This window comes from Macaca nemestrina, chromosome 2, assembly GCF_043159975.1.
Source record: "Macaca nemestrina isolate mMacNem1 chromosome 2, mMacNem.hap1, whole genome shotgun sequence".
Lineage (NCBI taxonomy): Eukaryota > Metazoa > Chordata > Mammalia > Primates > Cercopithecidae > Macaca > Macaca nemestrina.
In genome coordinates, this window is record NC_092126.1 from 154,563,308 (window position 1) to 154,586,653 (window position 23,346).

At 49.2% G+C, this 23,346-nt stretch overlaps 1 protein-coding gene across 6 annotated transcripts in view; it reads left to right on the forward strand.

The window, feature by feature from the left end:
- Positions 1-19,913, forward strand: part of LOC105477772 (EF-hand calcium binding domain 12) — a 28,219-nt gene extending 8,306 nt beyond the window's left edge. For 5 of the 6 annotated variants that reach the window (XM_011734543.3, XM_011734542.3, XM_011734544.3 and 2 more), the window contains exons 3-9: positions 2,181-2,366; positions 5,107-5,263; positions 9,147-9,343; positions 12,012-12,225; positions 16,808-16,961; positions 18,641-18,697; positions 19,368-19,913. In XM_011734543.3, coding sequence (XP_011732845.2) covers positions 2,181-2,366; positions 5,107-5,263; positions 9,147-9,343; positions 12,012-12,225; positions 16,808-16,961; positions 18,641-18,697; positions 19,368-19,626 — 1,224 coding nt within the window. In that variant the 3' untranslated portion in view covers positions 19,627-19,913. Of the gene's footprint in view, positions 1-2,180; positions 2,367-5,106; positions 5,264-9,146; positions 9,344-12,011; positions 12,226-16,807; positions 17,714-18,640; positions 18,698-19,367 lie in introns of those variants that run through there. The other variant, XM_071092280.1, reaches the window with a different exon arrangement.
- Positions 19,914-23,346: the final 3,433 nt, after the last annotated feature.

Consider the following 23,346-nt stretch of genomic DNA (forward strand, 5'->3'; position numbering starts at 1 on the left):
TTTTCTCATCCATAAAATAGAGATAACCATTGTTCCTACCTCCTAGGGTCACTATGATGTCTAAATGGATTCATTTATATAAGGTGCCTAGGACGCTATTGGACACATAGCACTCAAGCATGTTTTCCATCTGTATTATTATTGTAATCTCACGATTGTCCATTGGGTTGGTTGACCCAGAAGCTTCAGGGCCAGTCCTTGCTGTTACTATAGCCAAAATCCTAATTTCGTGGGTCTAACACACCCTCTTCTGCCAGCAGCATAGGGTTTAAGAATAAGAACTAGACGGGTTAGAAATGCAGGTGTACTGCTTACTGGCTGTATGGCATTGGGAAAACCCTTGACATCTCTAAGCCTGATTCCTTATTGTGAATTAGGTAGTACCTCGTACCTCATTCATAGGATCGTTTATTCCTTCAGCAAATAATTACTGCCTGTCTTCCTAGGGTGGGAGATGGGGATACACTGTAAATAAGAAATGGTCTTGCTTTCAAGGTGTCTTAGCATGACTTCTCTTGCTATCACAGAAGACCTGATACTGGGTAATTTATAAAGAAAAGAGATTTTTTTGGCTCACAGTCCTGGAGGCTGAAAGTCCTCATGAGGTTGCAGTCAGGATATTGGCCTGGGCCACAGTCATCTGAAGGCTTGACTGGCCGGCCTCTAGGTAGGGCCTCGTGCTGCATCCTAACATGGTGGAAGGCATCTCAGGGTGAGGGGGTACACGAAAGAGAGCCAAACTGGCTTTTCTAGCAGATCCCACTCATGATAACGAACCCACTTCCATGATAACCAATTAATCCATAACCCATTAATCCATTAATCCATACATGAATTAATGGATTCATGACAGCAGACCCCTCATGACCCAATCACCTCTTAAAGGCCCCCTCTCTTTTTTTTTTTTTTTTTTTTTTTGAGAAGGAGTCTCGCTCTGTCGCCCAGGCTGGAGTGCAGTGGTGTGATCTCGGCTCACTGCAAGCTCCGCCCCCTGGGTTCACGCCTTTCTTCTGCCTCAGCCTCCCGAGTAGCTGGGACTACAGGTGCCTGCCACCACGTCCGGCTAGTTTTTTGTATTTAGAGACGGGGTTTCACCGTGTTAGCCAGGATGGTCTTGATCTCCTGACCTCGTGATCCGCCCGCCTCGGCCTCCCAAAGTGCTGGGATTGCAGGCTTGAGCCACCGCACCCAGCCAAGACCCCACCTCTTAATACCATTATGTTAATAACAGTATTAAGTTACTTCTGACCCAGCCCACCTGCGGTCATCAAAAGATGCTGCGTTTCTAACGACCTTCTGGTGATGCCTGTGGTACTGGTCCACGGACCACACTTTTACTTTCACTAGCTATTTAATAATGTAAATTAATTATAAATTTAAAAATCCAGTCCCTCAATCACACCAGCCACATTTGGAGTGCTCAATAGTCACATGTGCCAAGTGGCTTAACAAAACTCACCTTAAGTTTAAACATGTGTTTTGGAGGGGACAAACATTAAGCCATAGCACAAGGTGTTCACATGTTAGTCGGGGAGGCAGCCACATTGGATTAATGGCTCTACAGTTTGCTACAGGCCATTAATATAAGTGGGTCTCTATTATAGTAAGCACCCCGGGAGGAGCACAGAGGAACAATACCCTAGGGAATGGGAAGGCCCTTTGTAAACTGTCCAGTGTTGCACCAAGGTAGAAGATTATCATCATTACAAAATATGCCCTTTCACCTGGAATTGGAGGAGGAGGAGTATTTGGACAGATAGAGAAAGAGAAAAATTTTCCAGGCAAGAGGCCTATAGCAGATGCAAAGGCTGGGGGAGGTGGTGGGGGATCTCCACCTGGTTCCAGGGAAGGGTATGGGTTTTGGTACACTGAGAGACCAGACCAGTGGGATTACAGATACTGCCTGGTTTGACAGGAGAGATGTAGATAAGAATGAAATTTTAGTTCCTATATTTTCCAAGCCTTGTGTTTTTCAGATGAGAAAACCAAGGCTCAGAGAAGCAAAGTCTCCCAGGCATTTTGTGGCCAAACACAGTTGCCCTGAATCCAGTGCCCTTTGTACTCTATCTTGCTATTTAGAGTCGCTCGGCCTCTCCTTACTCCCTAACTCTGGTGACTGCATCCCACTGGCCTGTCTCCCTTCAACTCTCTCCTCTGCCCTATCCTCTCACCTCTTCCAGAAAAAAGGCCCCCGGCTCTCCCGCCAGATGGTGCCCCAGCTCCAGCTGCCCAAGCCCCCTGCCCTGTCAGTCATGTACTCCTACCTGCATAGCCGCAAGATCAAGATCCTGGAGATATTTCACAACGTGGGCCAGGGTGAGAACCAGAGAATCACCAGGGAGGAGTTCATCACGGCTGTAAAGGCAGTAAGTGCCACCTGCTTTCTCTGGATGGGCCTAAGTGGGCAGGATGTCCATGTACTCCCTCTTTGCCGCCCCCTGCTGGGTTCTGGTTCAACTGAGAAGTAGACATAAGGAGTGCAAACTGTCCGCCTTATTACTTATAAAGCCAGATTGGAAAATATGGATTAACTTGTGGCCAAATCAGATCCTTAAAATCTCCTCCCCACACCAGTCTGACATTGAAAGCCCCCACCTGAGTGGAAAGTCTGCAGAGTCAACCTCATAACCAGCCAGCTACCTTGGGGAATCCCTGTCTTGCACAGCAGACCCCAAAACTGAGATCAGAGAAAGCTGGTAGAGTGTCTCCAACTTTACTGGCATATAAATTACATGGGGGTCCTGTCAAAATGCAGCTTCTGACCCAGTACATCTGTGGGTCATCAAAAGATGCTGTATTTCTAATGAGCTCCTGGTGTTGCCTGCAGTACTGGTTCATGGACCACATTTTTACTTTCACTGGCTATTTATTAATGTAAATCAATTATAAATTTAAAAATCCAGTCTGTCTATCACACCAGCTACACATTTTGAGTGCTCAGTAGTCACATGTGGCAAGTGGCTCCTCTACTGGACTGCACAGATGTGGAACATTTCCATCATCATGGAAAATTTTATCGGCCTAGCAGAGGTCTGCAAACTGTGGCTCACAAGACAAGTCCAGCCTGCTTCCTGTTTTTTAAAATAAAGTTTTATTGGAACACAGTCACACTCATTCATCCTTGAATTGTCTGTGGCTGCTTTCATGCTACAATGGCACAGTTGAACAGTATGACACACTGTATAGCTAGCCAAATCTAAAATATTTACTGAGTTTTTTGTTTGTTTGTTTGTTTGTTTTATGAGACGCAATCTCACTCTGTCACCAGGCTGGAGTGCAGTGGCGCAATCTTGGCTCACTGCAACCTCCGCCTCCTGGGTTCAAGTGGCTTTCCTGCCTCAGACTCCCGAGTAGCTGGGACTATAGGCATGCACCACCACGCCCAGCTAATTTTTGTATTTTTAGTAGAGAAGGAGTTTCACCATGTTGGCCAGGATTGTCTCGATCTCTTGACCTTGTGATCCACCTGCCTCAGCCTCCCAAAGTGCTAGAATTACAGGTGTGAGCCACTACGCCTGGCCCTATCTGACTTTTTACAGAAAAAGCTTGCTAACCCTAGTCTAGATGAATTAAGTTTTTATATATTTTGAATGCAAGATACTTTACCCTGGCATGATGGCTCATGCCTGTAATCCCCCAACACTTTGGAAGGCCAAAGTCAAAAGATTGCTCGAGGCCAAGAGCTTGAGATCAGCCTAAGTAACATAGTGAGACCCCCATCTCTACAAAAAATTAAAAAGCTTAGCCCAGTGTGGTTGCACACACCTGTAGTCCCAGCTACATGGGAGGGTCAGATGGGAGGATCACTTGAGCCCAGGAGTTAGAGGCTGCAGTGAGCTATGATCACAACACTACACTCCAGACTGGGTGACAGAGCAAGATCCTGACTTAAATCCAAACAACAACAACAAATACCTTAAACAACTTTAAGAAGTTGACTGTGATGTCTTTTGTGGCTTTAAATTATTACCAGTTTTCTCACACATGTTTTATGACATGTAATTATCTCAACAACATTTCAAAGCATTTAAAGATAATGGTATTTAATCTCCATAACCCAAAGGTTAAATAATTACATTCTTTAGCACCAGGAGAGTTCTTTTTTTTTTTTTTTTTTTTGAGACGGAGCTTCGTTCTTGTCGCCCAGGCTGAAGTGCAATGGTGCAGTCTTGGGTCACTGCAAACTCCCTCTCCCTGGTTCAAGGGATTCTCTTGCCTCAGCCTCCTGGGTACTGGGATTATAGGCATATGCCACCATGCCTGGCTAATTTTGTGTTTTTAGTAGAGATGGGGCTTCACTATGCTGGCCAGTCTTATCTCGAACTCCTGACCTCAGGCATTCCACCCTCCTTGGCCTCCTAAAGTGCTGGGATTACAAGCATAAGCCACCACGCCCAGCCAGCACCAGGAGAGTTCTGATCTTACTTAAGGAACGTTCAAGGCTAGGCGCAGTGGCTCACGCCTGTTTACCTAGCACTTTGGGAGGCCGAGGCAGGAGGATCACTTGAGGCCAGGAATTTGAGTAAAGTTCAGTGAACAATGACTATTGTCTAAAGAAACTGAAGAACAAAATCATATTTCCTTTACAACTTTTCTTCTTGAATATCCAATGTTGCTGGCAAGCATTATACACTTCCAGAGTTGCTCATTGTCCTTAAAAGAGTGAGGTGTATAGTATTCTTGATCCCATTTTCCAGGAATTAAGGGAGATTTATGTGTTACTTGTAGACAGGGATGATCCATATGTGAAATCATGCTTCATATCCAGGATGGTAGATGCTGCCATTGAGACTGGTAGGAAGTGGGGTGGGACCCTAGAGGAAGAAGTAACCCACTCTATAAAGATGGTGACATCTGGACTGGACTTTGAAGGAGGGATGGGAGTTTTTCAGGCAGAGAAGAGGAACTGCCTGAGCAAAGGCAAAGGTAAGAAAGGACCAGGAAAGGGCTCTGAGCTCCTGCAGCAGGGACCTTGGGTATAGTAGTGAGTGGTTGAGGATGAAACTGGAAGCAGGATGGGGATCTGAGGAGGCTGGTAAGGCCTTGGCCATCAGGGCAGGATGTTTAGATGGGAGCCTGCTAGTCTCAAGGCCTCTGTCTCCTCAGGTCGGAGTCCCTCTGAAGAACCAGGAGGTGGAGGATATAGTGATCTACCTCAGCTCTCTTGGGAAGCACAACACCATCACCATGGACATCCTGGCCAATACCTACAAGCAGTGGTCTATGGCTCAGCAAAGGAGCAGCCTGGCCACTGCAAGGAAGCGTGCGTACCCCTCCCTGTCCTGTGCCTCCACCTCCCCGTCCTGGGAGCGAGCATGGTGCAGGAAGCCTTGGCCTCTCCTCCAAACTCACTTCCTCAGTGTGTTCCCCAGTTTGGGCTGACTGTGGTTTGGCCAAGCCTCTGGAAATTTTCAGGCCCAGAGATTAAGTAAGGAGTAGATATTCCCTTGAGTGCCCAGCTACCACTGTGTCCATTCAAAGACAAATGAGTCCCTGCCCTTGTTCTTAGCGGAGGATACTCAGCCCACCAGAGCCCACCTGAGAGGCTCAGAACTGACCCAAATGGCAAGCCTTTCCAGAGACATTTATGTGTATGTGGGTCCAAGGCCTCCTCACTATTAATCCATACCTTATTGATAAAATTTTTGTTCAGAACCAGAATTAGCACGTTTACAGTTTACTGGAAAGTATATTTTGGTATTCTGCTATCAGGGGTATTATAGCAGGGTTGCTGTGAACAGTTGTAAAGGTTGTGCATGGCTCAAGTTCCATCTGCCAAGCAATACACTTGTGGGGCCACATCTGCCCAGACAAGGCACAGAGGCAAATTAGAAATGGACTTGCTAAAGCTCTGGCTGTTAATTTACTCTACAACACAAAGGTGCATTGTATAATATTTCTTTATATCTTAGTACCATTCTTGTAGTAAACAAACAAAAAAGAACAATTACAACCACCCACCCATTCCAGCACCCTTCCCAAACATAGCCACAGCTTTGTTTTTCTAAATTAAACAAATCTTGCTCTGTTCCCGTCCACCAGGTTGGCAGGAATTTAATCTCATGCATGTTTGGAGCGTCCTTGTCCTCCCTGAGTCACACAGGAGCCCTGGAGGAGGCAGTGGAGGGGTTTCCTAACAATGCTAAAGATCTGGGGTGAGGCCATTCGAGTTTACGGTCACACCAAGTGGAGTTACTCAGCATCTTCACTGGAGTGGCTCATTTGGGAACAGCAGGCAGCTCAGAGCATCCATTCCTCAGTCCTCTGGGAGATTTTCAATGTCCAGTCTCAACCAGCTGCCCTGCAGAGAAACCATCACCTCCCAAGCAGGGTCTCTGCCTCTGTCAGAGCTCAGGGAACCTTAGCACCCCAACAGTCGCCTCCTGCATGTATCACCACCCCAACAGTAGTAATCTCCTTTATGTCCAGCACATTTTTAAGGTCGCCTCGAGTTGGGCTGCTTTCCCTCTGATACTCTTTGTGCCTTTTTATTATAAATTACCAAGCTCATCGCTATCTGTGTAGCTGGCTGCAAGTCATTTGAATGACCACAGTGTGCTGTGATGCATATTTGCAGCAGAGATATTTTGGGGCCTGTTACTTCCCAGTAAGTAAACACAAAGCCAAACAGCAGACATTTGCTCTCATGGTGCTATTTTGGCATCATCACTGAGTTCTTTTGCCCTGGTGGGCAACAGTGGGTAAGATGGGTAGACTGGGGTGTGTAAGAATTAAAGAAAGAGGAAAGAAACATGAAAGGTGGCTCAATAGTCAAGTACAGGTTTATTTCAGAGAAAACAAACCTGAGAGGGGCTGCTGGCTGAGTTAGGTCAGAGCCACACTCTCTTACAGACTAAGAGTTTTTAAAGATTCAGTGTGGGAGAGTTTATCAGAGGTGTGGACTGCTTCTGTGTCTCTTTGTTGGGCTTATCTGGGAGGGAGAGTTGTGTGTCTGTTTCCATCTTTCTGCAGCTGCAGGCATATCCCCCAAGTCTGCTTTTAGCTTCCCTATCTTAGTGCACCTGAAGGGAAAGGAATGTGCTTATTAAGGCCCACTGTTTTACTGGGGCCCATTGTATGAGGGTGAAGTTTGGCAGTCACCCAAGAGACTTTCCCCCACCTCCCTCTGTGCCCAAGCTGTCTTATCTGTGTTTTACCGTCTGCTGTTTCTGGCTGCTCATAGTTAGAAGAGAAGTGATTTCCTTGAAATGCATGAGGCTAGAAAGGGAGCTGAAACTTAAAGTGGCGGTGTTTGTCCCTGGTGACGGTGCTCCTGCTCTGTCAGGGTGTCTCTCACTTTGTCTAAGGAGGCAAGAGTTTGAGTGTCTTGGCAGGGGTGCCTTCTTCCAGTAGTTCTTCTTGCAGTAGCTCGTCTTCATTCTTGCAGAATGATCTCAGTTTATCCTTCATGTCCGCAGAGGTCACAATTGCTATTCCTGCTTTACGAGGAGGAAGCTGGAGCTCAGAGAGGCTGAGCCACTTGTTCACAGCCTCAATAGAAGGTGGTAAGGTTAGGATATTATTTCAGCTTGAGACAATGAAGGTCTGAACCAGGGCAGGGACAATGGGATTCTTTCATTCATTAGAATCTTTGTTGAGCAACTACTGTGTGCCCCTTCTAGAAACCGGGAACACAGCAGTGGGCCAGCCAAAGCGCCAGCTTTCAATGAGCTTGCACCTAAAGGGCTGGTGGTCAGGGAAGGCCTCTCTAAGAAGCAGACATTGGAGCCGACATCTGAGTGAATGACAGGAATTAGTCTTGGGGGAAGTGCAATCTAGGCAGATAGAACTGTGAAGGCAAAGGCCCTGGGGTAGGAAAGCTTGCAAGAGACAGAAGGTGATGAAGGTGGCTAGGTGGAATGGGTGAAGGGTGAATTGTACGCCATGGACCAGGTGGGAAGGCAGCTGAGGCCAGACGGTGCAGCAGGGCCTTGTAGCCCAGGGAAAGGACTCTGGGTTTTGGTCTAAGTGCTGTGGGAAGCCAAGGGAATGAGGCGATCTCGTCTGTCTGTCTGTCTGTCTGTCTATCTATCTATCTATCTATCTATCTATCTATCTATCTATCTATCCATCCATCCACCCACACATATCCAACATAAGGAGACCCATGCAGCGGGATCTCCTTATGTTGCCCAGGCTGGAGTGAAGTGGCTATTCACAGGTGTGATCATAGCTTACTGCAGCCTCGAATTCCTAGGCATAAGCAATCCTCCCACCTCAGCCTCCTGAGTATCTGGAACCACAGGCGTGCCACTGCACCCTGCTCTATATATGTATATATTTATATATTTTTGGGACGGAGTCTTGCTCTGTCGTCCAGGCTAGAGTGCAGTGGTGTGATCTCTTCTCACTGCAACTTCCACCTCCCATGTTCAAGCAATTCTCCTGTCTCAGCCTCCTGAGTAGTTAGGATTACAGGCACATGCCACTGCACCCGGCTAATTTTTGTATTTTTAGTAGAGACGGGGTTTCACCATATTGGTCAGGCTGGTCTCAAACTACTGACCTCAGCTGATCCACTTGCCTCGGCCTCCCAGAGTGCCCTGCTCTATATTTTTGTTTGCTTGTTTATTTTTGAGACGGAGTCCGGCTCTGTCACCCAGGCTGGAGTGTAGTGGCGTGATCTCAGCTCACTGCAACATCCAGGTCCTGGGTTCAAGTAATTCCCCTGCTTCAGCCTCCGGAGTAGCTGGGACTACAGGCACGTGCCACCACGCCTGGCTAATTTTTTGTATTTTTAGTAGAGATGGGGTTTCACAATGTTACCCAGGATGGTCTCGATCTCCTGACCTCATGATCCACCCTCCTCAGCCTCCCAAAGTGCTGGGATTACAGACGTGAGCCACTGCACCTGGCCATACTCTATATTTTTTAAAGATCCTATTTGCTGCTTGGTGAGACAGGGTGACAGGACAAGAATGGCAGCCAGAGGGCTGGGGTTGGTGCGGTAAGGGATGCCATTAATGGAGATGGAGAGGAGGGCCACATCTAAGGTACAGCTCAGGTGGGCACTGCCCAGATGTGTGGGAAGGGAGCAGAGGGTTGGCCTGATGCCTGCTGGGTGACACTGGATAACTGCTTGGCAGGTTCCGTGGCTCGGCACCTTCTTAGTCCCTCCTTCCTTCATCTTTTCCCTCCGACTCTAGGTTATATCTTGGTTAAGCACAGAGATTCCCTGAAGGGTCCGCTCAAGAAGCAGGAGGTGGATTCAGCCCCACAGCTTCCCAAAGTGGACCTGCTGACGGTGCCTGCAGTCGACACACAGATGGAGGCGCGGCCCATGACCCTGGAGGAGATGGAGGAAGTAGGCAAGCGGTACCGCGAGCGGCAGCGACAGCACAAGGTACCTCGCCAGCCCAAGGAGGGCATGCGGCTTGGGGATGAGCAGCTGGGGTTCAGATCACTGCAGTAGCATCACCGCTGGCTGCAGAACCCTGGGGAGGGGGGTCTTCACCTCTACAACCACCCCTTCTTCATGTCCCTCACCTGTAAAATAATACCTGCCTCCTGAGTTTTTGTGAAAATGTAGTAAGATCCTGTTTCTGAAAGTATCACGTCCCCCCTCCCATTCTTTAATTATGACTTTTCATCCTGAGACCGGGCCTGCATTTTCATCACAGCTGGAATCCAGGCAGCTGGCACAGGGCCTGGCCCTGGGTAGACTCTCCAGAAATACATGGCAAATGAAGGAAGGATTGATTGCATGAATTAGCTTGTCCAGTAAACATTTGTTGAGAGCCTACCATGTGCCAGGCACTCTTCTGGGCGTTGTAGTAAGCCTAACAGTCCCTGCCTCTAGGAAGCTGACAGTCTAGTAAGGGAGGCAGACAACATCAATACAATACTACATATAAATATTCATATATAATATAGGCTTGGAGTGGTGTCTTGCACCTGTAAGCCCCGCACCTTGAGAGGCCAAGGTACTGAGAGGACTGCTTGAGCCCAGGAGTTCGAGGCCATCCTAGGCAACATAGGGAGATCCTGTCTCTACAAAAAAATTAAAAAGTTAGCCTAGGCCGGGCGCGGTGGCTCAAGCCTGTAATCCCAGCACTTTGGGAGGCCGAGACGGGCGGATCACGAGTTCAGGAGATCGAGACCATCCTGGCTAACACGGTGAAACCCCGTCTCTACTAAAATACAAAAAAAATTAGCCGGGCGAGGTGGCGGGCGCCTGTACTCCCAGCTACTTGGGAGGCTGAGGCAGGAGAATGGCGTGAACCCGGGAGGCGGGGCTTGCAGTGAGCTGAGATCCGGCCACTGCACTCCAGCCTGGGCAACAGAGCTAGACTCCGTCTCAAAAAAAAAAAAAAAAAAAAGTTAGCCTAGTGTGATGGCATGTGCCTGTGGTCCCAGCTACTCAAGAGGCTGAGGTGAGAGGATTGCCTGAGCCCAGAAGGTTGAGACTGCAGTAAGCTAAGATCGCACCACTGCACTCCAGCCTAAGGGAAAGAGCAAGATCGTGTCTCAAAAAAAAAAAAAAAAAGTATATACAGGCCAGGTGCAGTGGCTCACGCCTGTAATCCTAGCACTTTGGGAGGCCAAAGTAGGAGGATCACTGGAGGCCAGGAGTTTGAGACCAACCTGGGCAATATAGCAAGGCCCCGTCTCTGCAAAAAGTTTTTAAAAAATTAGCCAGCATGGTGGCGTGTGCCTGTGGCTCCACCTACTGAAGAGGCTGAGGCCAGAGGATGGCTTGAACCTGGGAGGTCAAGGCCGCAGTGAGCTATCATTGCACAATGCACCCCAGCCCAGGCTACAAAGTGAGACCATGTCTCTAAAAAAAAAAAAAAAAAAAAAAAATTAATTAATTAATACAAATATATGTATATAAAAAATTAAAAATACACATTTGTAGTTATACCTACAATATTTGTATTTGTACCTATAATAAAATGGCAGATATTGCTAAGTGCTATATCTACTAAGATTTGATTCAGTTGCTTGACAAGAAAACCCAAAATGTTTGAGCAGGGACCGGCAAAGTTCCCCTGTAAAGGGCCAGATAGTAAACATTTTAGGCCTGGTGAGCCATATGTTGTCTGTCGCAACTACTCAGCTCTGCTATTGCAGCAGGAAAGCAGCCACAGACAGCACCTTAACAAATGAGTGTGGCTGTGCTCCAACAAAATTTTATTTATAAAAACAGCTGGTGGGCCAGATTTGGCCCATGGGCTGGTCTTTGCTGATTCTGGTGTTAGAAGCTTTAAAAGATAGGTTTTTTTTTTCCTTGTTAAAAAACAAGGTGGTGGCAGCCAACAAAAGCAGCTACCTGCTCCGCCAGCCTCCTCCTATCTTAGCTCGTGGCTTTCACCTCAAGGTTACAGATGGTTGCTCCTAATTTAAATTCCCATGCAGCCAAACACTCAAATGTCACTTTTCTTTTCTTCTCTTTTCTCCTCTTCTCTTCTCTTCTTTTCTTTTTTTGAGACAGTCTCACTGTAGTGCCCAGGCTGGAGTGCAGTGACTTGATCTTGGCTCACAGAAGCCTCAACTTCCTAGGCTCAAGCCATCCTTCCACCTCAGCCTCCTGAGAAGCTGGGACTACAGGCGTGTGCCACCATGCCCAGCTACTTTTTGCTTGTAGAAACAGGGTTTTGCCACATTGCCCAGACTGATCTCGGACTCCTGGGCTCAAGTTATCCTCCTGCCTCGGCCTCCCAAAGTGCTGGGATTACAGGTGTGAGCCACCTTGTGGCCTTGTGAATGTCATTTTTCAATAGGACACCTCTAGGGCATGTGTACTGTGTTTTACTGTATATATTACACAATCATGTGTGCACACCTGCACACCCATCAACAGGGCTGTGACTTCAGAACCTGAGCTTCCGAACCTGAAGTCTTCACTGACTTCAGAACCGGAACTGCAGCCCCACTGGACATTGGTTGCCATCACCCCTCGTGGGGACCTCGCAGGGGAGAGGTCGATGAGGCACTGCATGTACCTTCTTCTGGCCAGGAGGAGGGATACAGGCAAGAGAATGACAAGCCTCTTTCTGCTTCCTTCGCAGCTCATGATCCCCTCCATCCAGTACACGGAGCAGTGCCGCCTGGTGCGCTGTGGGAATCGGCACTTTGATGAGCACTGCCTCCCGTCCACCATCCACGGGGATATGAGGGAGCTCATTGACTCGACCCGCAGGCACAACTTTCTCGTCTACCTGCAATGCTGGAAGCTCTGTGAGTCCTATGGCCTCCCGCTGACGGAGGACATCCTCATGAAAGGTAAGGGCCTCGGTGGCTGGCCCTAGGAAGATGCCAAGGGAACCCCAGAGCCGGGGCGAGGGTGATGCCACCCAAGGCACCCATGCAGCCATTCAAGCCACTATAGTCTCTGGTGGTGACACTGGGAATAAGGCAGAGTGGGGGCGTGGAGGAGAAGAGGAGGAGCCCAGTCTGTTTTGCTGCTAGATGGGATTTCCAGAACACAAGGCCTGGAGGTCTGGGTTCCACAACTGAGATTGGAGGTCTGGATTCTGGAACCCTGAGCTTGGTGAACCAAAAGCTCATCCTAGAGTAGAAAGCCCCAAGGACAGGAGTTCTGAGTGAGAAAGCCCTGAGGTTGAACATAAAGGAAGAGTTGTAATAGTCAAGAGGGAGATTTGATAGAAATGATAACTGCTATCGAAACAAAGCCTTTCTCTAGGCCAGGCTGTTGCTTGGTTCTTCTGCAACAAGCAGTGGGGTACAAATGCACCTGGAGACAGGACCTGCTGAAGCCCTGAGATTTCCACACTGCTTCTACCCTCTGCTTGGGTGGAGTATGCGTTTTCATACATCCAAGCTGGTCTGAGCCCACTGTGTCTCTGAGGGGTGAGCACTTCTAATATGTGGGAGTGAAGAAGGGCCCAGCCCCAACATGTCAATTTAGCAATGCCTGCATTCCAAACTCGCGAATTGGTGAATGTATAAATTTGTTTTGTTTTGTTTTAAAATGGAGTCTTCTCTGTCACCCAGGCTGGAGTGTAGTGGTGCGATCTCAGCTCACTGCAACCTCCACCTCCTGGGTTCAAGCAATTCTCCTGCCTTGGCCTCCTGAGTAGCTGGGATTACAGGTGTGCACCACCATGCACAGCTAATTTTTGTATTTTTAGTAGAGACAGGGTTTCACCATGTTGGCCAGGCCGGTCTTGAACTCCTGACCTCAGGTGATTCACCTGCCTTGGCCTCCCAAAGTGCTGGGATGACAGGCATGAGCCACCACGCCCAGCCTGGTGAGTGTATAAATTTAATGGGCAGGATCTTCTCTGTGCTTTAAAAACATGAAGGAGCAAGCTGCACTTGGGGGCAGAGGTTTTCTCCTCGGGACCTCTGCCTAGGAAGGAACTTTGGCCATACTGGGAAATGTAGCTTTCTGAGAAAGGAACACGCCACACAGGCAATGGTGTGACTTATGTGAGAACTAGACTTTACAGTCACAATTGATTATTACCGTCTTTTTCCCAAGAGGGAGGGAACAAGTGCTGAATTTATAGGGCCTTGGGTCTTCTTAGATTAGTTTGCTAGGGCTCCCATAACAAAATACCAGTCTGTGGACTGGGCTGCTTCCACAACAGGAATTTATTTTTCACCATTCCGGAGGCTGGAGGTCCCAGATCGAGGTGCCAGCAGGGCTGATTTCCAAGGCCTCTCTCCTTGGCTGGCAGATGGCTGCCTCCTTGCTGCCTCCACACAGTTTTTTCTCCGCACATGCTCACCTGGTGTCTCTCTTGTGTGTCCACATTTTCTCTTATAAGAACACCAGTCAAATTGGATTAGGACCCACCCATGGACAGCCTCGTTTTAGCTTGATCATCTCCTTCAATACTTTATCTCCAGGCTGGGCACAGTAGTTCACCCCAATAATCCCAGTACTTTGGGAGACCAAGGTGGAAGGATAGCTTGATCCCAGGAGTTCAAGGCTGTAGTGAGCTATGATCATACCACTGTACTCCAGCCTGAGTGACAGAGCCAGACCCTGTCTGGAAAAAAAAAAAAAAAAAAAAAAAAAAAAAAAAAAAAAAACACCAAAATCTCCAAATGAAGTCACATCCTTTTTTCTTTTTCCCCCCTCAATGGTCACATTCTAGCAAGGTGAAGTGGCTCGCGCCTATAATCCCAGCACTTTGGGAGGCCAAGGTGGGTGGATTGCTTGAGCCCAGGAGTTCGAGAACAGCCTGGGCAACATGGCAAAACTCCATCTCTGCAAAAAATACAAACATTCATCAGGCATGGTGGCATGTGCCTGTAATCTCAGCTACTCAGGAGGCTGAGGTAGGAGGATCAGTTGAGCCCGGGAGGTCAAAGTTGCAGTAAGCCGAGATCACACCACTGCACTCCAGCCTAGACGACAGAGCGAGACCCTTTCTGTCTCTCTCTCATACACACACACATGCACACACACATCACATTCTAAGGTATAAGGATTAGAATTACAACATATGAATTTTAGGGAGACACAATTTGGCCCATAACAAGTGTATACAGGAGAATGTGGTCAGAGGCTCTCAGGAACACAGGCAAGCAACTTCAGTGGTCATTGTCTCCTACGCGTGCTGCCTGGGCTGGGAGGGCAGAGACAGAAGGAGATCCTACAGCTCTGGATGCTGACTTTTCACCAAAACATCCCTCCTTCTTCCTTCCTTGGGGAGCCTCACCTTTTCGGATTATTTACGCCATGGTCTTACGCAGTGGTGGAGCTGCAGCTCTGTCTTCTGAAATGCAGGCCGGCTTGCCATGTGCCCCGGACCGCTCCTCTGGGTTAGGTCTTCCCCTGTGTGCCTCCTTTGTCCGTCCCCACCAGAACATCAAGCTCCCCCCACCCTTTATTTTATTTTATTTTTTTGAGAGATGGGATCTTGCTTTATTGCCCAGGCTGATCTCAAACTCCTGGGCTCAAGCGATCTTCCCACCTCAGCCTCCCAAAGTACTGGGATTACAGGAGTGAGCCACTGCATCCACCCCTGGCTTTTGCTAGCTGCTGGGTTCCTACATGAGTGAGCTTCACCTCTCTGCAGGATCTCATGTTCACGGGCACACAGGAGCATCCTGTGGGTAGGACTAGGCCCAAATCCATCTCTGACCACTGTCTTGGCCACTGGCTATTGGGTATCTTTATGACAGAGGCCTGATCTCCTGTAGGCAGAGAGGCTCAAATATCAGGACTTCCAGCTCTGTGTTCTAGACTAGACCTTGGTGGCTCAGACTCCAGGCCTCAAGCTCAGGAGCCAGAATTCTAAACAAGGTCTCCCCCTCCCCTGTGAATATAACTTTATTGGCTTTCCACCCTGGTTTTGGTGATAATACTTGCTCATTTGAATTTTTTGAAAACATAAAAATCTAAATTCCACCAGCCTGACTTGGCCCTTGTGAACCTTTTAGTGACCATCCTTTCACAAATCTCTTTTTCTTTTCCATTTATAGAAAATTATTTATATAACTCATTTTTAAATCATACTTTAAAAAATCATGTGTACCTTTTGAAAATATTAATGTTACATATCTCCCCCTTCCCTCTCCTTCTTTCTCACCTCCACAGCCCCTTCCCAACCCCCAAATAGCCAACATTAACTAGCTGGAGTGTAACTTCCATCACTTTTTCTAGAACATGAGCTTTCATGTGTTACCATCTTTTTTTTTTTTTTTTTTTTTTTTTTTTTTGAGACGGAGTCTCGCTTTGTCGCCCAGGCTGGAGTGCAGTGGCCTGATCTCAGCTCACTGCAAGCTCCGCCTCCCGGGTTTACGCCATTCTCCTGCCTCAGCCTCCCGAGTAGCTGGGACTACAGGCGCCCACCACCTCGCCCGGCTGGTTTTTTGTATTTTTAGTAGAGACGGGGTTTCACCATATTAGCCAGGATGGTCTCGATCTCCTGACCTCGTGATCCGCCCGTCTCGGCCTCCCAAAGTGCTGGGATTACAGGCTTGAGCCACCGCGCCCGGCCAATGTGTTACCATCTTAAGACAAGCACTGCTCAATAGCTGCAGAAGGTGGAGACCCTGGCTCAGTATTTTTTATATTCAGCACATCTGAGAAAACTCTACCAAGGATCTCCATGAGATTAATTCAAGACAAGGAGAAAACTGCCACCAAACAAATCTAAGTGGGCCAGGCACAGTGGCTCATGCCTGTAATCCCAGCAGTTTGGGAGGCCGGGGTAGGTAGGATGGCTTGAGCCCAGGAGTTCCAGACCTGCCTAGGTAACATAGCAAGACCCCATCTCTACTAAAAATTTAAGAAATCAGCCAGGCATGGTGGTGCATGCCTGTGGCCCTGGCTACTCACGAGGCTAAGGTAGGAGGGTCGCTTAAGCCCAGGAAGTTGAGGCTGCAGTGAGCCATGATCTGTACTTTAGCCTGGGTGACAGAGTGAGACCTTGCCTCAGAAAAACAAAACAAAACAGAAAATAGGTCTAAGTTAACCTCGTCAACTCTTGGTCAAATCCTCCTGCCTCCTGGGACAGCTCAGACCTCGTTGCACCCAGGCCTTCGGGGCTTTGTTGACCCCTGGTTATAAACAAGCCCTCCTCATCTGTAGTCCCCTGAGCCATATTGTCCCAAGGCCCCTTTCCTGGCATCACACTACAGCTATATGCACGTCACCACTGGGGCAGTGGTTCGAAGGACCCCTCTGCATTATTTTTGCAACTTCCAGTGAATCTACAACTATTCAACAACAAAAAGTTACTATATAGATAAGAAGAAAATGTCTTAAAAATGTGAATTAACAAAACAAAACAAAAACAAAAAACACCTCATCTGACCCCAGAGGCTCAGGGAGGGATGGGCGGTCTGGATTGATGGCTACAGATGCTTCTCTTGCTGTCCACAGCCTTGCTATACCCAGGAGACAAGATCATTTTCCAGATGGACAAAGTGCGCCCCATCCGGCAGCCAGGAGGCTACTACTCTGACTGGAAGGTCTTTTCTCCGAATCTGGCTCTGCTCCGGTCCCAGGGCCCCAGCAAGTCTAAGAGGACTGACAAGCTAAGTTTCGGACCCTCTTTCCCCCTGCCTTGGCCTCCTGCCCCATTGCTGTCCTTTCAGTGCAGGGGCTGGAGGCTGGCATACCTGGGACGCCATGCTGTGCTTGTGTCTGCATCCTAGGGCAGCATCCCCCAACCTGACTGCTCAATGCAGACTGACCAGTCCCGGGTCACCCTTGGCGTGTGTCTCAGGATCACGGCCTGCTGGCCTCAGCTCCCATACAGCTACCCTCTTGACCCCAGTCCTGCACAATCGCAAGGTTTCTGGAAAAGATGAAAAAGAGAGCCTTCTTAGAGAACATGGTTGGAGTGAGGGCCTTCACAAATCCCCAGCCAGGTGTCAGGGCCCTGCAGAGAACAGGGAGCCGCCCTTTCTCTGCCCTGCCCCCTTGCAGCGGACACACCCCTTCTCTGGCAAGAGGTGGGCTTGCAGCTCCTAGGAGGAGAAAGGAATGTTTCCCTGGGACCTGCTCCCAGCCCTTTCGAGAGACCAACCTGAGTCTTCTCTAAGAAAACGGCCTCCTTTGGCACTCCAAAGCCTAAGCTACCCAGATTTGAGTCAAGCAGCAGGTGACAGCCCATGGGCAGCATCAGTGGGTGACTGCATCCCCGCAGAGGGAGGGCGCAGCATGGGCGGAGGAGAGCCCAGCTGGCCGGACAACAGGAGGTGGGAGGGGCCTGAACCTGCCCCTGCCCCTAGACCCCTGCCAGCTGCCCACTGGGTGTGTGGCCAGAATGCCTGCAGTGGGACACAGCAGGGCCCTGTAGAGATCAGACAGGCCTCCGGTTAAATGGACAAGGCACTTCTCTGAGCCTCAGCATCTTCATGTGTAAAGGGGCCTAGTAGCTCCTACCATACACTATGAGGATCAGATAAGAAAGAGCGTCAACATCTTAGCAGTGACAGCACTCAATCAATGATTGTTGTTGTTTTACTTTGCTCTGATTGGGGCATCTTCAAGTGAAGGAGTAGGCCCAGGCCTGCAGGTGGGTCCTGGCCATGACATGGGCTGTGACTTCCTTCTGGCCCCGGGTGGCCCAGGACGTGACTGGGAACCCAGGAAGGAGATTTTGGTCCGTCCTTAGGTAGGCCATAGCTAATAAAGGATAAAGAGAGTTCTCTTACCTCAAGGAGAGACACTGACTGTATCTTGCTTCTTAGGGTTATGAAAGATTTCGAGGTCAGATGGAGGCTGGGTGGGAAAGAGTGTTGTGAACCATTAGTGATATCTGTCAGGCTCAGGGTTGGAGGGGGAGGGGGTTAGATTTCACCGTCTTCGTCCTCAGGGCTGGGTTAAGCTCTGGAGTGAGGAGTGGGAGCCAGGGACCCCAAAAGGACTCGGGATTCGGCAGTGACTTGCTGAGCCTTCCTCATAACTACCCTGAGAGGTCTCTATTCTGGACCATGAGAAAATGAAGGATAAGAAAGGGGACATGACTTGCCCAGGTCACCTGGCTGGATTCTGAGGCTAGGTCCAGCTGACCCAAGCCCACTGTGTTCCCCTGGAGCATGAAGGCACAGAGTCAGGGTCCACCTCAGGTGGAAGACATTTTTCTTTCAGAGCTCTGGTTTGAGACTTAGAAACGGGCCCACCCCTGCGGCCCCTGACCTACTCCCTAAAGCCCCATTGGCCTGGATTTCCACTCTCCTCACAAAATGCCTCTCTTTTCTCCACTAGGAAACCACCAAAGAAAAGCAAGAAAATGCACTTTAAGGAGTTTGAGGAATTTACCAGGTCTGTGGCAATCATCTAACTCCACAAGGAAGGAAGGTGGGAGGAGGCGCAGCTTCACCTGAGACAACTGGGACTCTGCGCTCCTGGCACAACAGCTGGGGCTCGGTGCCCTGGCCTGAGAGGCAGTAACACAACACAGAGAGGGCCAGGAGGCATCGCTCTGGGGCTTTCCATGTGTCCACTCACTCAAATCCTCCCAACAGCCCTATGAAGTGACACTAAGCATATTCATTTTACACAGGAGGAAACTGAGGCAACAGAAAGGGCAAATATCATGCTCAGAGTCACACATCTATGAAGTGGTGGAGTGCGGATCTGAACCCAGCTAGGGCGGCTCCAGGGGCCGTACTCCAAACACCACATTAAAATGCCTCCAGATAACAGATGGTGGCGCTTAAGGCTTTGAGTTTTAGAGGCGTTGGACAGGGAGTGAAGCCTGCACTTGGCCACTTGCTCGGGTACAACGGCCTCTCCAGGCCTCTGGGTCCTCACAGGTGAGGTCGACAGGATAACAGCACTGACCATATGGAACTGTGGGGAGGACTGAGGTGCTGAAGTGCTTGGCACGGGCTAAATCTCTGCTTTGGTCACAGTTAGTGGGCTCTGCGATGAAGCCTCAGCCCTGGCCTGTCTGCCATGACAACCATCCCTGTGTCTTCTTGTTCTCCAGGAAGCTGAAGGTGAGGAGGTCCAGCAGTCTGCAGCAAACCCACCCCAATTCCTTCTGGCCGGGTCACCTTCTGGATAAGCTGCAGCTCTACTTGCCCACTGTGGCCACAGACCGGAGCCTGGCGCTCTTCAGTTGTGTTCAACACCAGCCCCATGTCTACCCAGCCACCTACCACCCTGACCACTGGTGGCCCCTTAGGAACAAGAACTACATGACCCGCGCCTATTATGATGCCGCCAAGGTGTACTACATCAACTAGAGCGCGCCAGGTGTTGCCAGGCCCAGCCTTCCTGGGCCAGGAGCCGGTGCAGCCAGCGGCCCAGAGCCCAGACACAAGAGGAGTGTCAAAGAGTCAGACTAAAGAAATTCTTTCAAAGAGGGGTAGCCGGGGCCCAGTTCCCTCTAGACTCCAAGTGTCCAGTGTCTCAGAGGGTAGATGTGTCTAAGAAAGGACATACAGTTTTTGACTATTTCCCTCCCCTGACCTCTGCCCTTTCTAAATAAAGCAGGTTGGAGTTTTTCTCACGTCACCTGTGACCCAGCTAATGTGATTTCTTGCTCAGGAGCTGTGGCCAGGGGGGAAAACTTGAGCCTGGGGGAATACAGGCATATTCCCTGGGCTATTCCAGGGATGACTGCAGGCCACCTTCAGCCTCTTGTCCTGGGACCCCAGTGCCCACAGGGAAGCAGTGTGGGTACCCCTGTGCTCTCCTCTGTGAAGTGAGGTGGCAGCATGTCCCGTACCCCACAAAGACTGAGCCATCAGGTTACTGCTTCCAAATCTCTTGGGTCTTTGGAAACTGAAGGCAGGCTGTCTGGTTCATGAACCCTCCCAGTCAATGAACCCACTTGAACCGATCAAGACCTTTTCTTTCATGACACGCATCATGCAGGCTGCCATTAGCAGTATGCTTCCCTGCTCCACATCCCATCTCACTACATACAGCCTGCAGGATAAGCACGATTCATGAGGTATGGAATAGCCACAGATGCAGCAGGGTTCTAGCCCCAACGCTATGGCTTGCCAGCTATGTGACCTCAGACATTCCACTTTTCTGGGTCTCCTCAAACTCCCCATTCCCTTCACGCCCAAAACCTCACCATGGAGTTACTAACACACCCTTCTCACCCCTCTCTCATTCACTCATCAATACAATCCAGTTTAACTTCTGGCCCCTTCGGGTCCCTGGAACTACCCCTGTCAAGATCGCCAGTGACATCTGTACTGTGTTCCAGGAGTGGAATCTAGGAGGTTTTTTTTTTTTTGCTCCTGAAATTTGATTTTCAAAATAATCTTAAAAGCCAAGGGCCAGCTCGGTGGCTCACGCCTGTAATCCCAGCATTTTGGGAGGCCAAGGCGGGCAGATCGCCTGAGGTCAGGAGTTTGAGACCACAGTGACCAACATAGTGAGACCCCTGTCTCTACTAAAAATAAAAAAAATTAGTCGGGCGTGGTGGTGCACACCCATAATCCCAGCTACTACGGAGCCTGAGACAGGAGAATCACTTGGCCCCGGAACCTGGGAAGTGGAGATTGCAGTGAGCCGAGATCATGCCACTCTATTGCACTCCAGCCTGGGCGACAAAGTAAGACTCCGTCTCAAAAAAAAAAAAAAAAAAAAAAAGCTAAGCAAATCAAGAACAAGTTTAAAAGTTAGACAGTAGCTGGGCACAGCTACTCGGGAGGCTGAGGCGAGGACAAGAAGATCACTGAAGACCAGGAGCTGGAGACCAACCTGGCCAACACGATGAAACCATGGCTCTACGCAACAACCAACAGAACAAAACAAGGTAGTTTAGAATAATGGTTAGAAGCGTGGAGCCTGGAGTAAAATCTCCAAAATTCTCCTTTCACATATGCAAAATAGAGACAATAATAGGGGTACATTATAGAATTGTGGTAGGCCTATGAACCCCATCGCATGTTAGCAGTTTCGATCTTATTACTATGTACTATGTAAATTCAGTGAGGGAATTTTGGGAAATCTGTCTTGTTCTCTCCTGACCACTAGGAGGTGCACTTCGGAGTAGAAGAAACACGACCGGAAATAGCCCAAACGCTAGATTGGCTTCAACTTCTGGCGGAAGTAGATGCCTCCCTACACCAGGTGTTAACTCAGAAAGAATTCCAAATTTCTACCTAGTGCCAAGGGCAGGGAGGATAAGTTTCCCTTTATACACTTAGATGTTAATCTCTATTAAAACAGTTAAATTCGCCGGGCGCGGTGGCTCACGCCTGTAATCCCAGCACTTTGGGAGGCCGAGGCGGGCGGATCACAAGGTCAGGAGATCGAGACCACGGTGAAACCCCGTCTCTACTAAAAATACAAAAAATTAGCCGGGCGCGGTGGCGGGCGCCTGTAGTCCCAGCTACTCAGGAGGCTGAGGCAGGAGAATGGCGTGAACCCGGGAGGTGGAGCTTGCAGTGAGCCGAGATCGCGCCACTGCACTCCAGCCTGGGCGACAGAGCGAGACTCCGTCTCAAAAAAAAAAAAAAAAACAAAAAAAACAGTTAAATTCGGCATTTTTGCAGCACCATTTCATTGACGTGTCTTTTTTAAAGGACCTGGAGCCGGAAGTGCTTACCTTTTCCCTGCCAGGACCCAGAGGTTACCTCCCATCAGCACCGGCGCTCTCTTGTCCACTGTCTCTTTCTCGGCGCTTCTTTTTCTGGCTCGGTGAGTTTGTTTGTTTGTTTGTTTTTGTTTGTTTGCTTTTGAGACAGAATCTCACTCTGCTGCCCAGGCTGAAGTGCAGTGGTGCGATCTCAGCTTACTGCAGCCTCCGCTTCCCGGGTTCAAGCGATTCTCCTGCCTCAGCCTCCCAAGTAACTGGGGCTACAGGCGCCCGCCACCACGCCTGGCTAATTTTTGTATTTTTAGTAGAGAGTGGGTTTCACTACGTTGGCCAGGCCGGTCTCGAACGCCTGACCTCAAGTGATCCGCCCGCCTCGGCCTCCCAAAGTGCTGAGATTACAGGCGTGAGCCCCCGCGCCCGACCTGGGTGAGTCTTAATCCGGGTGTGTACCCTGGTAAGGAGGCCTTCCCTACCACTGTGTGTCTGTGGGTATTGTCGGCTTGCTGGAGCGCCTACAGGAACAGAGTGAAGCAGGCAGCGGGGACCGGGGCGGGGGCAGTGGTTGGGCTTTGCGTCCGTTGACGAAAAGAGTCAAACTGTGTGAAGTATTTGAAGAGACTTATTCTGAGTCCAGTATAAGTGACCATGGCCCGTGACACAGCCCTCAGGAGGTCCTGAGAACATCTGCCCAAGGTGGTTGGGGTGCAGCTTGGTTTTGTACATTTTAAGGAGGTGTGTTGCGGGGGCCTGGGCCAGGCTATTGTTAGGTTTGACAATTGGTCAAGTTTGTCCAAAGACCTGGAATCAACAAAAAGGAATGCCTGGGTTCAGAAAAGCGGTTGTGGAGACCAAGATTCTTATTTATGCAGATGAATCCTCCAGGTGGCGGGCTTCAAAGAGACTAGATTGTAGGTGTTTCTTATCAGACCTGAAAAGGTGCCATACTCTTAGTGGAGTCTCTCCTGGCTCAGGGAGAAGACCTGGAAAGGGAGAGGGATTCACTACAGAACGTAGATTGTCCCAAGAGACAGCTTTACAGGGCCATGTCAGAATGTGTCAAAGAAATATATTTTTGAGTAAAGTACTTCTGTTTCTTTCAGGGCCTGCAGTCTGTCATGTGATGCTATACTAGAGTCAGGTTGAAATTTGGTATCTTATTGCTACAAAGTCTGTTTTGTCTGTCTTGGGATCGCTTTTAATGTTAATGCTGGTCAGCTGTGCCTGACTTCCATAGGGAGAAGGGCATAATGAGGCAAGTTTGACCCCGCATTTGGCCTGAACTAGTTTTTCAGGTTAACTTAGGAATGCCCTTGGCCAAGAGCAAGAGTCCATTCAGTTGGGTTGGGGGCTTAGAATTTAATTTTTGGTTTATACCGTGCTTACTGATGTTGGCCCACGTGCA